This window comes from Mirounga leonina, unplaced genomic scaffold (genome assembly GCF_011800145.1).
Source record: "Mirounga leonina isolate KUSES-001 unplaced genomic scaffold, KU_Mleo_1.0 Mir_150, whole genome shotgun sequence".
NCBI classification, from domain to species: domain Eukaryota; kingdom Metazoa; phylum Chordata; class Mammalia; order Carnivora; family Phocidae; genus Mirounga; species Mirounga leonina.
Window position 1 is genome coordinate 4,515,575 of NW_023270374.1, and position 17,390 is coordinate 4,532,964.

The 17,390-nt window shown below is 41.6% G+C and overlaps 1 protein-coding gene across 2 annotated transcripts in view; it reads right to left on the minus strand.

Moving 5' to 3' along the window:
• Nucleotides 1–17,390, minus strand: part of KIZ (kizuna centrosomal protein) — a 130,225-nt gene that overhangs the window by 20,041 nt on the left and 92,794 nt on the right. For both annotated transcript variants that reach the window (XM_035005748.1, XM_035005749.1), the window contains 2 exons: nucleotides 11,136–11,301; nucleotides 9,741–9,806 (listed from right to left, as the gene is read on the minus strand). In XM_035005748.1, the coding sequence (XP_034861639.1) occupies nucleotides 9,741–9,806; nucleotides 11,136–11,301 (232 nt within the window). The remainder of the gene's footprint in view (nucleotides 1–9,740; nucleotides 9,807–11,135; nucleotides 11,302–17,390) is intronic.

Below are 17,390 nucleotides of genomic sequence, written 5' to 3' on the forward strand. Positions count from 1 at the left end.
TATGTCATTTGCAAATATCTTCTCCCATTCTGTTGGTTGTCTTTTGGTTTTGTTGACTGTTTCCTTTGCTTTGCAAAAGCTTTTTATCTTGATGAAGTCCCAATAGTTCATTTTTGCCCTTGCCTCCCTTGCCTTTGGCGATGTTTCTAGGAAGAAGTTGCTTTGGCTGAGGTCAAAGAGGTTGCTGCCTGTGTTCTCCTTTAGGATTTTGATGGAATAAGGACTTTTAAGATCTACCTTCCCTTCCTTCTTAAGGAGCTTGGGCTCTGTAACTGGGCTGTGGCCTTTCCCTTCAAGGCTGCTCCAAGTCTGTTTTGAGAGATGGCTCATCTCTCCTGTTCCGTTCAACCAGAGCCCAACCCCCTTCCCAACCATGGATCCTCACTGGTATTTGATCTTTAAACCTTCTGGCCCTTCTCTAATAAGTCGCTGAAGCCCACCTGGACACATTTTATCTGCAGCTGCCCTAACCTGAGTGAAAGAGGGTTTTGGAAAAATCAAGCTGAGGACTGCTGGGCACATCACCTGCCCCATCCCCATGCATGATTCCTTCAATGGTTTAATGGCAAAGTGAAGCTTAAAAGGTAAAATGATTAAATGCATTCATTGGGAGGAATAAACCTGTCTGGAGACAGGACCAGAGACACCAAAACAGCTGGAGGAGTTGGAGCAGACTGTGCTGTTGGCCATCAGGAGGTCTGTGTTGGGGATCAGGTGCTCAGAGCTAGGAACTACTCTCCCATGGAATGTCCATATCCTTAGTTTAGCCAGTAGAGATGCAATAAGCAACATATGGAGGACTGGGAGCTCACCCAAAAACGGTTTGGTAAAAAAAAATAACCAGGAGAGGCTAAAGGCTACATAGCCTGTGTAGAAATAGGGGAAGAAGGGTTCAGGTACACAGATACTGCACACAGACTGGACAGGGCAGGACTGTAAATGCAGATGCTTTCTGGGTCCAAGCAGATACCATACATAAGGTACTCTGGTGGGGTGAGAGCGGCAGGAAGGGGAGCCCTGTAGCAGGCTGGAGAGCACGTGCCTAGTCCAGAGGGGACAGCTGATTTGCTGTCGGGTGGGAAAGAGGGACAGAATTCTTGCCAGATTTCTATCTTTTTTAAAAAAATAAAACCCTGCACAGGCCAAACAGTACTTGCAACCTCAAAACTTGAAGGTGGTGAGCAATTTTTTCTGTGTTCACTGTATAAGCACAAGAACCCTTAGAGAAAAACTTCAGCCAAGGGATACAAGTTCGATGTCAGGAAAAGCTTTCTCAGTGGAAAGTTGATTGGAATGTATTATCAAGGGGGGCTGCAGCAGCTGTGTGATTTTTAAATAGCCGTCTGTATTAAAGGGACCAGGCTGTACAGTCTTTGGAGGCAAGGGTGCAGTTTTTGCTAGGGGTGCTCCGATAATTCAGATATAGAAGACTAGGATGTCAGCTTTATAAAGTAAAAAGGCAGAGCTACAGGCACGAGGTTTCTGGCAACTCAGGCCCAGGCTGGAAGGAAGCCTCAGGAAGGAAGGAAGAATCAGGCTGTTAAAAGTTACACTGTGTTGCCCTGCAAATTCATAGTTATTTAATGAATGAATGAACAGAGGAGCAAAAGTAACAAATCTAGAGGTTCAAGTTAGTCTGCTTAAATAAGGTAGGGGCAAGGCTCATGTGGTTCCCAGGGAAAAGACTTTAGGGGCACCTGGGTGGCTCAGTCGGTTGAGCGTCTGCCTTCGGATCAGGTCATGGTCTCAGGATCCTTGGATGGAGCCCCACTGGGCTCCTTGCTCAGCAGGGAGTCTGCTTCTCCCTTTCCGTTTGCCCTTCTCCCCTGCTCGTGCTCTCTCTCTCTCTGATAGACGGGTAAAATCTTAAAAAAAAAAAAAAAAAAAAAAAGACTTGCGCTTTCCCAACTACAAGTTAACTGAAGTCTGTAAACTGGAGACCTGGGCTTCACTTTCCAGCCTGTGCCTTAAAACTCCTCTCAGTATTGTCAGACGCTCAGAAAATTACTGAGTAGTGCAAATAATTCGATAAAACAAGTATTTCTAAAGAATACAACTCTTTTTGATTAGAATGTTCTGGTGTACACAGAAACACGTGCGCGTGCTCAAGCATTCTGTTCTGGAGCTCTCAGTTAAGCATCCGTAATATGTTCAAATCTACGTCAAGATTTAGTTTAAAAAGTAGAAAATAGTGGAGTTTAGAACACAAAACAAGGCAAGGGGGTTAAAAATCTATCCCTGGCTATTAATTTCAGACGAGTGACACAACGAGATAAATACATTTTTCCTACTTTGTTACATGAGCTGGCCGAACCCAATCATCTGTCTTCCTGCAAAGTGGGTGAGGGATCACTGAGACTGTTCTCCTTTTTGATATGCATTTTGTGTCTAGAAAATGGAACAGCCAGGGAAAGAAAGAGAAAACATGTTGAAAAAAGGGAGGTAGGAGAGAGATGATGTTGGTGAGAAGGGGGAGAGAGAAAAAGCCTCAACTTCTTATCTTTGGTTCTCTTTTATATGCAAATGTACACCTGCTAAAATACGTCTAAATCTACAAATAAAGAGAAAAAGAAAATATCTGATGAACAAGTGCTTTTAACAACCCTTTACAAGAGCCAGATAAACTTGGGGTTCACCAGCCTCGAAGGGGTGTCTCCAAGGCAGAGTCAGCCCAGGGCTTTCGCAGAAATCCCTCATGAAAAAAAGGGAAGAGGTGGGCCTGGAAAAGGAATAACAAAGGGGGTTGCAAACAATACTATCACTCGGGCTAGGAAAAAACAACCTTGAACCGACAAAGAACTGGGTATCCTCGAGTACAGGAGGATAATTACGATTCCTATATGAAGTGTGCAGTAATTTTAAAACGAAATTTCTGTCCGCTGAGTTTCCCAGTGCTGTTACCCTTCACATATGTCTACACCCATGCAATTTTTTCCCCCACACTGTGCTCGATGTGTGGCTGATTGCGGCAAACCCAGTCATTTTTGCAAAAGAAAATAAAAATTGTGGGATGTCTTTCTAAAATTAATTCTAAAGATAAAGATTATCTCTTAAAATCCAGAAATCACTTGTCTACTAATCTGCTCAAATGAAAATGAGAGAATATTAGGATATGGGGGTTTTCATGGTCAGAAAATACAGAAAACTCATCTATATTTAGGATTTTTTAAATTAAAGGCCGTAAGTGTATGTGAAGGTGAGACACACAGGTTGGGGCTTAACAAGAATCGCTTTTCATGTCCAGATTTTCTGCAATAAACCCCACTCCACCAGTCATCCTAGGCCCATAAATCTATCACCAAGGAGAGGGATGATGTATACAGAAGAGACAAAACGCCTGATCCAGAGGAGTTGCCTGGAGCTGCTTTAAAAAATAAGTATTTACATCACATTCTTAATTTCTGTGGAGCAATCAACAATTTTGCCTGAAAATAAATGGCAAGCTTGTAACCGCCCTTTAACAAACATTTCAAAACCAAACCGAAACACTTTTGGGGGTATTACTTCACATGTAAATTTATAGCCCTAGTGCCTGCCACTTAACACTGTTCAGTCCTGGGAGGTGAGTGTTCAACTCTGAAAGTCATGGAAGCTTCAACTTTTCAAAGATGGAGTAATCTGATCAGGAAGCTGTATTTTATTGGCACACAAAGCAGGATTTTTAGCAGCTTTGCATGCAATGATTTACAGAAGAATCAGAAATAAAGACGGTAATATTATCATTATCATCATTTATAGTAGGGCCAGGAATAATAGCTGTATAATATGACCTGCATGCTAGAAATGTAAAATATGCAGAAATCCCTCCTCATCCACTGTAGTGGGTTGCAAAGTATCTCCCCCGCAGGTTTATGTCCACCCAGAACCTCAGAATGTGTTCTTGGGAGCAGGTTCTTTGCAGATGTCATTAGTTATGGACCTTAAGATGAAATCAATCTAGATTTATGGTGGGCCTTAAATCCAATGTCTGCGGTCCTGGTAGGAAGTGGAGCGAACACAGACACAGGAAAGAAGGCAAGGTGAACATGGGGCAGAGACTGGAGTGGTCCTGCCACACGCCAGGAGCCACCGGAAGCTGGAACAGGCACGGAGGAGTTCTGCCCTTGAGCCTTCAGAAGGAGCACAGTTTGATTTTAGACTTCTAGCATCCAGAGCTGTGAGAGAATACATTTCTGTTGTTTTAGATTTGTGGTACTTTGTTATAGCAGCCCTGGGAAAATAATAAATTCCCTGAGCCCCAATTTTATGGAAATATCCAAAACCCAATCCCTTTTCTTCCTTTCTCTTCACTTGGGTCTTTTGTGTAAAATGAGGGTGTTTCACAACATGACCCATAAGGGCTCTCTCAGATTTGAGACCTCCTGCTTCCTGGTTCTCACACCTGGGGAATCACCTGGGTATCTAGAAGGCTGATGCCTGGGCCCCACCCCCAGAGGTTCTGGTGTGACTGGTCAAGGGTGTGGTTTGGGCACGGACATGTTTAAAAGCCTGCACGGCATATGCTACTGCACAACCACTGAGGAGAATTTCTCTAGGCACTTAGGAGTTGATTTCCTTGAACACAGGAGCCTCCAACCAAGAGCACTCTTCAGAATGATGCCTTTCATTCTTTACCGGCCACTTTAAATCACCACAACCACACTCAATGCCATGAGTGAGGACTGCTTTGCTGGAGCAACCAGTAGGCAGCAGGTGCCATGATTGAAGTCCCAGCAGCCTGACCCCCACCACAGAGACAGGGCTGTGTGGACTGCAGTGGGCAATCCAGCAGCATGTGGCGGCTCCCTTGGTTTTACATGAGTTGGGGGGGTTCCCGGTCCCAAGTACGGCAAGTGACAGGTCTTCACGTGATTCTTGTGCACTTCTGGACAGGACAAATGAGACACGGTTCTCTGGCTGCCAAAAGTTGTCACTGCAGTCTTTTCTCCCAGAATAAATCTAGTCGCCAATGACAACCTGGCTGTTGTAGGCTTCCAGCCCTTTTGCAGTGTGATGAAAAACTCATGTAATCATGTTTGGGGAAGCACTGCCCAGAACCCTAAGTGCCCAGAACCCTAACCCTTCAAATCTATGCTGACCTCCCACACAGCTTTTAAATGGACGTACCTTAGTATAACCTTGAATACTTCAGCTTCCAAAGAATATCAGTGAGAAATGGCACAGTCAGGCAACCACTTTCAACACAGCTTGACCAAGAGAATTGGTGTCAAAAGAATGAGAGGCTGAATGGACATTCTTAGAGGCTTAATCCTCTTGAGATAAAAGCTGAGAGGCCTTTTCACATGGAGCTTAAGGAGATGAATTTTGCCAGGATGGGCACGTGGGGTGGGAAAAGTACTGGTGGAGTGAATGACTGAAAGAGATAGTATTCTGGCCTGAATCAACAAGCCTTAAGGAAACTCCTTAATAAGCTCATTTTTATTCATTCGTTTGACAAAATGAGTGCCCACTGTGTGCAGGATTCTGTGTTAGGTGATGGGTTTTTATGACATTTAGCATAAGCTGCATCACTGGCTAAAATGAAAACTCACTTACCTCTCAAAGGTAAATTTAGTGTGAATACAAATAGAATTGCCAATGCGGGAAATTTTACTTGGGGGTAGAAGTCGTTCAGAGGGGTACTTTCATCAGCTAGGTAAGTATTACCTTAATCCTGGCCTAAGTGTTTCAGGGAAACACTGACCTGAATAGCCTACTACTTGCACGTGGTCTCAGGCCTAACTGCACTCAGGTTTGCCCCTCTTTATGAAGGGCAAACTTCTGATACAGTCTGTACTCAGAAATCCTTGCAAGCCACCCACCTCTCTAGGCCTGACACGAGGGAAAGGAAAGGTGTGGCATTGTTCATCATAGCTCTCAAAGCATCCTTGCAGAGCTCATCTTTTGTGGGGATACACACTGACATTTCACTGATTCAGACATCCTGACACGGGTGTCTCTCCTGTCAAATGAAAGGGGAAGGGCTGGTGGAATGGAAGGTCAAAGCTTAAATCTTGAAGTTTGAGTTCAAGACCCAACACACTAGCTACCTGGCCTTGAACAGGAATCTTAACCTTTCTAGGTTTCTGTTGGACTGTCTGTAGAATTAGTTACTGATGTTTACCCCACCGGGCTGTTATGAGGATTGGACAGGAGGGAGATTTAGTGAAGGCAGGGTCGCAGGCTTTTGCTGTCCTGGTATTTCCAGGATGCAGCCCAAGTAAAGGTGTAGCATACATGCACATGATATATTATTTATTATACACAGAAAACCACACATTCATAGACATTCAAATTAATCTTTGATTCGTACCTGGATTCTTTAGTGTGAATTGACAGACTAATAAAAGGAGTAGATAGTGTTAACAATGGCAGATCATACAGGCTGTGAGTGTGTATGGGTGTGTATGGAAGGATTTCTGTGTAAATTCTAGCACAGATTGTGGGAGCCAGAGTTATGAAACTTACACTCCTCAAATGATGACTAACAAAGCAGATGCCTTTCAGAGTGACAGCAAATAAGTTAAAGACGAGCCCTTCTGCCAGGAAAACCTATGTTTGGAAATCATAAGCAAATGGAAAAAAAGAAATGAGAATGTTGGTACATTTGATTCCTTTGCTACGGACTGAGAATCACAGACTCCCAGTGTTTGAAGGAATGTCACCGTTCCTGGAAACAAGAATTCCTTCCACGGTACCCCTCTAGAGAGCGGGTTCCTGCCATGGTGCAACCAGCCAGCAGCTGGAAGACCCTCACCTTGTTTTTGTTGGAATGAAGAGCTAGAAAGTTCTTCCATGACCCAACTGTGAATTTCTTCCTTGCAACACTCACATACAGGGCCCCCTAAGCTACACTCTGCAGTTACACTTGATAAATGTTGGTATGTGGCAGCCATTTTCAGATAGGAGATAAGTTATTTGAAACTCTAGGTTCACACTTGTAAATGGTTCATTTATTGGAAGTTCTAAAAGTTCTTTAACATGCCTCAACACACTGTGCTGGCTATAAAGGGAAAGAGGGGTCACGTAGGGTTTGGTCCCAAAATACGTATTCCTCAAAGTACCTTCTGGGTATACTGCACAGAACAGATGGGGAGAAATGCTGCACCAGCCCAGCAACATTTGTTAGAGCACACCAGGGGAAGACTTGCCTGGTGATCAGGTGCCCTGCAACGTCCTCAACCGTGGGTATATCACACATGTGGCAAATGAACACTCACAGGCAGAGCCGTGCAGCCTCCACCAGGGAGACCACCAGGAGTCACTTCATCAACTTCTGCTATTCTTCTTAAATGGTTTTTCATGGGACTAATTAGAAGTTCCTAAAATATCATGAAACTCTCCTTAAGATTCCTTTTTGATAAGGTAAACATCCTTCTGGATTCAAACCATCCATTGATTTTTCAAGTGGAAATTTCTTGCAGAAACTAATTTAGTGGTACTACTGGGAAGTGCTGTCTATGAGGAGTTATGGCAGCACAGGGCTTGGGTGGGTCTTGGTCCCAAGTGCCTAGTGCAGTTCAGGAGGAAGCATTCATATATTGAGTGTGTAGTACATGCTTGGCACTTCCACACACATGATCTCATTTCAACTTTAAGACAATCTTGTCTGCTTTCCCAATAGAGAGACCCAGAGGGATGGAGAAACAGAGCAGGGAGTAAAGAGCTGACATAGACAGCTGATGCCAAAGCCCAGGGACAGCCGCCATATCTCCTCAACTCCCAGAGGACAGCCTCAGGAATATTCCTTTTCTTTGGAATACTCTAGAAGGAATGCAGCTCATACAACAGGAAAACGTCAACAAAATTATTATGAAGGGAAAGGCAGACTCTATCTTAGATCAAATGATATACCTGCCCTAACTCTACCAAAGGCCAAATCTCCAAATAATTATGCCAAAAGACACAAAGATTTAATAAAAAGATGATGGTCAAGAACTTGGAGATTGAACTAAGACCATGTTATATGACAATTACATCTTGCAAAAAAGTGGGGGGAAAAAGAACTTAAGATTAAAGTAATTTCAGTGACATGCATGACAACAGTATTAAGCAGGGCCAAGGTGCCTGAGGCCCTCAAACATTAACTTCATGGGAGCTCTGGTGGGTGGGGAGCACAGAAGAGAGTGTGGTAGCCAGGACAGAGCTGGCAATGCTCCAAGTCACTAGCTTTGAAAGTTTTTTTTTTCCTTATATATTTCCCAAGTTAGTTTATATGTCTACTACTTTGGCATACAACAGGCACAAAGCATTTTTTTTTTTTTAAACTGCCAACTTTGATGGGTCAACGGCAGGTTGTTGGAACAGCAATTTCTTTGAAGACTCTAATGGCAAATAATCCTTGTTAAGCTCGTCACACCTCTTGCTGCATGAAGAGGAGAAAAATGTGAAAGTCCAGTACTTAACTATCTCTTCTACTCTAAAGAAAAGTCTATGGAAAATACCATCTGCATTAATTTGGGGGAGAGTCATCTACTTGCAAGGGATGACTGGAAAGAATACTGGAGAAGTAAGAATGGGCAACTGGGTCGTTTCCTGGTTTCCACCCAATAAGTCTTTGTCATTTTAACTGAAATAAGTTCAGAGGTCATTAGATACTTCTGCGTTCAAAGGTAAATTGCAAAGGAAAAGTATCCAAATAACTTTTTGGTTATTTGCAGCTTGGGATCATCTACACTTCTATTAATAAAAAGAAAACAAAGAAGAGACTCTAACAGAATTTTCTCAAAATGAAGAATAAAAATGCAATAAACTATATCACTGGGAAAATGTTGAAAAGAAAAGAAAACCTCTGTATGAAGTGAAATACCTCTGTATGGAGTGAAATATTATCTGATGCAGAATATATACAATAATTGCTCTACTATATACTCCTTTTTCAAAACCAGAGTTCATCACAGAAACATGGGTTTAAAAAACTAATCATCAGGCCATGAATTGTACTGCCATAAAAGAAAGCCATTCTTTTCTGCTTATAAACAACAAAACTACCACATATGCAGATGCATGCCTCAGTACCTCTGTGCAATGGTGTATTTACTTGTATAAATATTTAAAGTCAGACCTTTGAATTTCTAATGAAGTAGTACACCACTTTACAAAATAAGATACTAGTAAATTTAGATGTACGACAAATAGAACTCTGTTCAGAATACTAATTGCTGCTGTTGATATTCTAAAACTAAAAAAAGTAATGTTATTCAGATTCCATCTAAACAAGCATAATACATGGGCAGAAATCTCGATAGGTCTTGATGAAACCTTACTGCTAAAATTGTTATATTATCAGATGAGTAACCACCTCCTATTTTTGGTTAGTTTTAAGTTATTGGAGGTACAAGGTAAGCTTCATGTCCGGCACTTTTTCCCCCTTGCTCTTATTTTAATGATACACATTCAATCATCACAGGCAAGAAAAGAGTCACATCAGAAACATCTGTAGTTTGCCATATAATGACTGGGTGTTCCCCATGGAGACTGACCTTGTCACCCAGACGCAGTTGCTGAAAGTCTGTGTGGTGGGGGTGCTCACACGTGTAAAGGTATGACATGATTATGAAGAATTCAATAGACACGGTTATTTTCCACCTTAGTTTATGTTAAAGTAAGCTCACACGTTCTGCTCTTATGATTAATCGCCTGCTCCAGCATGCAGCAGTTGAATACCCTTGCTCTTAGTGGAGTCCACAAACCACTAACCTAGAAGGTTCTGCTTATAAGGTTGAATCCTGTTTGAAATTCACAGGTGACCGTAACTTTACCTGTGATCGGGATCTTCGCTGCCATGCTTTCTTCCCTGCTCTCGTCTCCACAGCCACTGGAAACTTCTAAAAACAAAACACATGATGATAAAAGTGTATCTCAAGGGTATATTTATGGAGTGGACCTTTGTTTGCCTTTTTTTTTAAACTGCCGTTCCTTTTATTTTCACTGCCTCCCCATGTCCCTTTCTGTGGGTTTATTTTTTGTCTGAAATTGTACTGTTTCTAAAAGGAAACCTATTCTTTTTTAAGATTATTTATTTATTTGAGAGAGCTCGAGAGAGCATGAGCAGGGGGTGGGGGAGGTAGGAGGGGTGGGGAGGTGGAGGGTGGGAGGGGCAGAGGGACAGAGAGAAGCAGACTCCCTGCCGAGCAGGGAGCCCAGCAAGGGCCAGGACCCAGAGATCCTGACCTGAGCCCAAGGCAGACACTTAACTGACTGAGCCACCCAGGCGCCCCAAAAGGAAACGTGTTCTAAATCTAAGGTATCTCTATGTTGCCTTCAAGCAAAACAGTATAGTCCAACATCTGTCAAATTCAAATAGGGCTTAAAACAAGTGGGCTCCAAATCCTGCGCATGTATATTGACTTCTGCGTACATCCTGAGCAACTCCTGGCTGTCTTAGAAATGCCATTACAGCAGTTTCCTGGCATGCCTTAACGGTACTACTAAAATAACCACAATTTCCGGATACTAAAAATTGGCTGTTAAATTTGGGGGGCATAAACTCATTGATTCTTAGTCATCTGTTGAAACTTTTATAAGGTTCCATTACAATTCAAAAGAATGTTTACAAATTATGAGTAAATTTTATTAAGTGATATCAAAAACTTTGCAGTATTTTATGGAATCATTGTAATGGAATCACCTTCATCCTTGTGACATGATCAAAATGATCTACTGCCAAGAGATTCATTTTGCTAACATTTCATTACTTATAAAAACTTATTGGAGGGGTGCCTGGGTGGCTCAGTCAGTTAAGTGCCTGCCTTTGGGTCATGATCTTGGGGTCCTGGGATGGAGCCCTGTGTCCTGGGATCCAGCCCTTCATTGGGCTCCCTGCTCAGCAGGCAGTCTGCTCCTCCCTCTCCCTCTGACCCTCCCCCTGCTTGTGCTCTCTCTCTCTTTCAAATAAATAAATAAAGTCTTAAAAAAAAACTTATTGGAAATTCAGCATAACAGCAGACCTATGATTAGGTCTTCCATTCCTGTTAAACTAAATGAAAACAAATATATTTCCTAAAAGGTGGTATAAAACAGAGAAAATATCATGCATATTAAAATCAGAAGTGTTCTCTAATCAGCTTAATTTTATAGGTATACCTTAAGAAAGAGGGTGTTGCGTTGATTCTGAATGCATGTTTTCTGTGGACAGAATTTATAGCAATAGTTACCTTGTTCCTTTGTACGAACATTGTTGAGCCACTGAGCGGGTCTGGCTTCCTTTATTCCACTATTGTCATTCAGAATAGACAGCAAGCTGCAAGATGATTCATTACTGTGAATAGCTGACCTATCATCACACTCTTCTGTAAGGGCTTTTTTCAATAATGCTGTTGCCTACAGTGTTTAAAAGAAAGCACAAAGAAATAAAAACAAACTCTAACCACACTACCCTTGGTCTCAAAAATCCAGCCTTCAAATGTAATTTTAGGTTAAGCTTTACTTGGGATTTAATTTGCTTCCTTTTAACTGAAATTAAAATGTCTTCAAGATGAGACAACATCTGATTATTTTCCAGCATAATTTCTTTACAACAACTTGCACTTGTGATACCTTCTTTGAGGACTTATGGAATGCAGAAGTGTTCTCTGACTCATGAAGTATGTATATGAGATGTGACCACCTCCATTAATCTGGGCTGGTTCATCCAAGATTTATCTTTCATTGCATGAATCTGTTTTTCAGGCATGAAGACAGTTGATTTGGAATGAGAGATCTGGAAGGATGTGACTTTGAGGTATCCCCATCCTTCTAGAAATGACCTGTGAACTTCCCCAAATGAGAAGATTGCAGAAAAACTTTGTGGCTGAGGAGGATACACGAAAACAAAAAGAGAACTAACCTTATTCTAAATCATAATCTTCAATCAAGGATAAAGACACTTCACACTTTGCCCCTCAGTCTTCTGGGAGCTTAGGAAACTGGCCTGCCACACTGCCTATCTGTTTTCAAAGGGCCCTGAACTGTCTTTACCCATATCACCTCATGTCTTGTGGGCAGGCAGGTGGGCACAGATTTCATCACGGCCAACCTGAGAGGTAGAGAACAAGTGGCAATTAACAGGACAAGTTAATACTCGGGTCTATTCATTTCCAGGTCCATCTCCTCCTGAGAAATACAAATATACTGGTAACAAGAGGTAACCAATGATGACATAACCTCCTTCCAGAGTGTATGTTTCTCGTTCACTTCCTACTTGTAAGTGGTGATTTGCCCAGGCTTTTGGCAGAGAAAACCTAGGTGGTGGTGCTGATCTATCACTGGTATCTGATGACAGGAATAAATACAGGGCAGGGTCCAACCCAACCTGTTGGAAACAAACAAGAGATTCTACAAGTTAATATGAAGAGTGGGACAGGGACAAAGCCTCACGGGTCATCTTTAGTCTAAGCACAAAGGGGTAACACCATAATTATCTGGGGAAGAAGAGGGAAGACAATAATCTTTCCTTGTGATTAATACAAAAGAAGGTGAAGATGTCCTGACATATCTGCTTTACTGAGGCAGAATATGGAAGATCTAGCCTTGTTGAGTTTGGCCTGGAACATACTTTGAGGTCACTGCTGTGGGCCTTGACATCCTTGCAAGGCTCCTGCCTTCTGCCCTCCCTAGGACCGGCTGGCCTCTTGGACTCATGCCCATCCTAGGGGCTGCAGCAACTGATTAGAGGGGATTTAAGGAGTTCTAGTTTCCTTGGCCAAGGGACCTGGCATCAAGTTAGACTTGTAGCCAAGACCTGTCTGTGGTTCACTTCTAGTAACCAGGTGCTTTTCCTTCATTTGTTTAAATTAGTCCTGGATCTTATTCCAATTGCGGTAACTCTATATTGGGATGATCTGCACAGTATCCCTGCAGACTAGGGTTCAGGTATAAAGTCCTGCCTCTGAAGCTCAGGCCAGGGCTGGTTCCTGTCCCTGGCTGTCAGAGTGCCCCAATCCCAGCCGCCTACATGGACCACTGCACTGCAACTGCTTCCAGAATCTGTCCAGGAAGAGGTATGAAGAGTAGGACCACGTCCTTGAACTGCCATCTCTCAACTGTCAGTATGGTCTCTGGACCATTCTGGCATGTCTCATTTCTAGATCTCTACCCATCCTGATCTAGGCTCTTCCCACAGAGAGTTAAGCTCCAATTCTGTGTGCCCAATAATCCTGGCTATGTGAAAAGCATTTTAGAATATGAACAAAAAGAATTGGCCCAGATTCTGTAATGAAAGCTGTAGTTTTCTTTTTCTGATAGTTAAAATAATCCAAATATCTGGAAGACCCTCAAAGATGTATTTCTTCCACATCTTATGCAATAGCTGTAACTAATAATTTCTTGGCATGACTTCATTATAATGGCCTCTGTCTCCACACATATCTTAAGAATAAAATTGTTTAAGAACTGTTGCAGCTTCCTGCACTTTGTGCTGCAGAATTTGCAGACAACGGAAACTGGGGTTGCCAGTGACTCAGATTACTTCTCATTAGGCCCTCAATGATGACACACAATTTATCTCACTGCTCTGTGTATCCCTTTTCATACGAGACCCTCTTTTGCTTTAGCTGGGTTCCAACTGGGCCTCAAAATAAAATGCTATAATAATACTGCAAATGTCTAATAAGTCTTTCTATGCTTGGTACTGATACCAGCCCTGCCACCAGTTCTACGCTGAGCCCCCTTTTTTTTTTTTTTACTGGGGTGAGGTAAGTAGAGTGGTGAGCATACTGCAGGTCTTTATTTCGTATATTTCATAAATGAAGATAAATGATCTTCACTACTCAATACTCCTATCTCTAGGATTTCTCGTACTTTTTTGATAGGGACATTGAAAAAAGGACTCATCTTCTAAGATAATTCTATAGATAATTTCTCAAAGATGAGTTTTTTCTATCTGTAAGGATTTTGGTAGAAGGTCCAATTACTACATGAGAATGGCTGGCTTGGCTTTACTGGACCATGGAGCCAACAGAGAGCAGCAAATGTGCCCAGTGGGTCATCCGTAAAAGAATCCACAATATAAGGCCCTAACAAGCAGGGAATAATGATAAGCAGGGCAGAAAGAAACGTCAGCCTCAGACAAGGAATAATCAGAAAGTTTTAAGTCAAAAACAACTTCGGTAGAGTCGGGAGAAACATCTGTAATACATTCCCAAGCTGTATTGTTAGCAGACCTTTTAGAAAGATAGATTTTTAAGGAAGCCCCCAATTTGAAGGAGCTTGCGGCCTGAGGCTACAACACTAACCCATACCTGCACAGGAACAAAAGCCCAGAGAAGGGTGAACAAGCTGCTTTACACAGCTCACGCTGGGACTGAATGAGCTCTGCAAATTGGAGCTCTCGTATGTGACAAATGCCACCAGACAACAACTTTTCCTACCGGCCTCCTGATGGTGTTTATGAATGGACTATGCTTGGGTTTCAACTTATCTGTTAGCTAATAAAGGCTCTCTTCGATTTCATACATTTTGAGCCCAGGAGGGGGATGGAGACTGTCTCACTGCTCTCAGCAGTCTGATGTTTAAGTCAATACCAACAAACTAGTCTCTCACTTTTCTGCCTTCCCCGGAGCCAGGAGAAAGGGAAATTCAATGCCAAGGCACACACTGTTTGCAGAATGACTGATGGTGATATCTCCACATTTCAGCTCTCGTGAAAGATAAATCATCCCATGAATTATAATCAGCAGGACACCTGGAGTTATTCGTTCAATCTACTAGAATTTTTCTTAAAGTTCAGTTTAAATATGGATCCTGCTAAGTCTAGAACCCCAAGAATCATCTCTTACTTTATACCCAGAAACAATCAATTATGATATTCACATGCATAGATAGATAGATGAACGTATTACTGGAAAAGACATTATGTCCAAAACACCATTTTAAGAAATGAGAGGAGAAAATCAAACTGCTCAAAATATTGTAACAAATTGTACCAATTTCTAGAAAAAAAAATTCTTACAAGTCAATAAGAAAAAAATTACTTACCTAATAGAAAAATGAGCAAAGAACATGAACCTGCAAATTATTAAAGAAGAAATACGAATGGCTAACAAATAGGCAGGGGAAAATTTGACCTCAATTGTAATATAAAGGTCAAATGAACAAAAAAAATTGGATGTCATTTGTACTTCTCAATCTTGGTGTTCAAAAAAAAAAAAAAGTCAATAGTATCCAGTTTTATTAAAAGCTCAAGGAAATGATATTTTCATTCGTTCCTCATAACTGATGACCCTTCCAGAGTGAGATATACTGGTGCATAGCTACAGCGTTGAGAGATGCATGTACGTACCTTCTGACCTGACAATTCCACATCTAGAAATTCATTGTAAGGAAACAGCATGGACAGCTGTAAAAATTGAATAGCCCAGATGTTCTCTGAAATTTTTTTTACTAGAGGAACAATTAAAAACAAACTTCAACAACAGGAGTGTGTTTAAAGAGACTGGATATCCAGGGCGCCTGGGTGGCTCAGTTGGTTAAGCGACTGCCTTCCGCTCAGGTCATGATCCTGGAGTCCCCGGGATCGAGTCCCGCATCGGGCTCCCTGCTCGGCAGGGAGTCTGCTTCTCCCTTTGACCCTCCTCCCTCTCATGCTCTCTGTCTCTCATTCTCTCTCTCTCAAATAAATAAATAAAATCTTTAAAAAAAAAAAAAAAGAGACTGGATATCCATACGAGGGTCTCCGTACAGCCATTTGAAATGATGGAGAAGAACATGGGATGATATGAAGGGAAGCCCACTTGTGACAAGTGGGAAAAAAAGCAGCTTTGTACACAAAAGTACAGCCCATGTTTGTCAGTATATTAAATATTAAAAACTACACTCTGCAATGCCAATAGACAATTTTCTTTTATTCTTTTTGTTTACCTTAATATTCCAAATTTGGAGGTTTTTTTTTTTTTAAGACATGCTACCCACAAAAGAGTCCAATTTCTGTGATGGGTGATACAAATATAAACAGAAAGTGAACGTGAAAGCATTTAGTAAAATTAAATTCTCTTCTATACCTAAATCAGTGCTATTAATGCAGATACAAAAAAGCAAGAGAATTATGGCTGTAGACAGCAGGTGACATTTTTTCCTAATACACAAATTTAACTGACCTTCCTCAAGAACCTTCCTCTTGCACACCAGAAGTAATTTTTCACAGCTTAAAGCAAAATGCTCTTAAGTTATATCTAAGTTATAGGAGGGGAAGGGGAAAGGAGAAGGAAAGGGGATTTTTATCTATGTAGCAATTAAAAGAAATGGGAAAGTATTCATATGAGCCAGCAAATGAGTATTTAAGAGATAAGATCAAAAAACCAGTCCATCATTTAGGGAGAGGTGAAGGGATTTCTGTGACCAATCACATGTCTCTCTGGCAGTGTATGTGTGGTGAGGGACAGGACTGACCTACTCTGTGGGTGACACCAGCAAGCCACTCTGCTTTGCCTGGAGAAGTTCTCCCGGGCAGAAAGAGACATCACGTAGGAGAAAAGGAGTATTAAGGCACTTAGTGTTTTAATGAGGCACCCAACTCATTTTTTTTTTCCACATAAAGTAATTACAAATTTTTCTGATTTAAAAGCATGCAGCTCAATTATGTAATTACCTAATAGGTTATGCAGGTGCTGTGGATCTTATCTGGTCTCGAGGGGACATAATCCGAGTTTCCGCGGCTTTAATGATGTATTTACTCAAGAGACGGGACTGACTCCAGCTGACAGCAAAGGGACCCACAGGTAAACATCATTTACATGTGGCTGTTTGATTAGCCATTAACTCAAGAGATCAAAGTAAATATTTCTTAGCTTCGTTAGATTCTTCACTAAGTAATTTCTAGTAGAGCTTTCTTAAATTTTGAAAACCCTTAGTTTTATGATTTTTATCTATGGAGAAATATTTAACCCATACTATTTACTAAATGTATATATTGTTTCTTTCTTTTTTTTTTTTTAAAGATTTTATTTATTTATTTGACAGAGAGACAGCGAGAGAGGGAACACAAGCAGGGGGAGGGAGAGGGAGAAGCAGGCTTCCTGCTAAGCAGGGAGCCTGATGTGGGGCTCGGATCATGACCTGAGCCGAAGGCAGACGCTTAACTGACTGAGCTACACAGGCGCCCCTATATTGTTTCAATGCAGAGAAATAACTCAAAGACACTTGATTTTGCTCATTGTGACAGGATGATTGCGTAAAGCAAAGCAGTTCTAGAACCCACAAAAGCATTTTGTTGTGAAGTTCACAAGGCTTGTCTTGCTTGTGTCATTTTGGTAACACGGTTCTTTAGGGCTGTGCATTTCTTCAGTCCTAAACTAACAGAAACTGCCCACTTACTTCTACTTTTAAGGACAGACTTCGTCATTAATTTGTTGGTAGCTTTTATGATTGTTACGAAGATGAGATCATGATGATTTAAAAAGGAACAAAAAGCCTACTAGGGGAGGCAGAATATAATT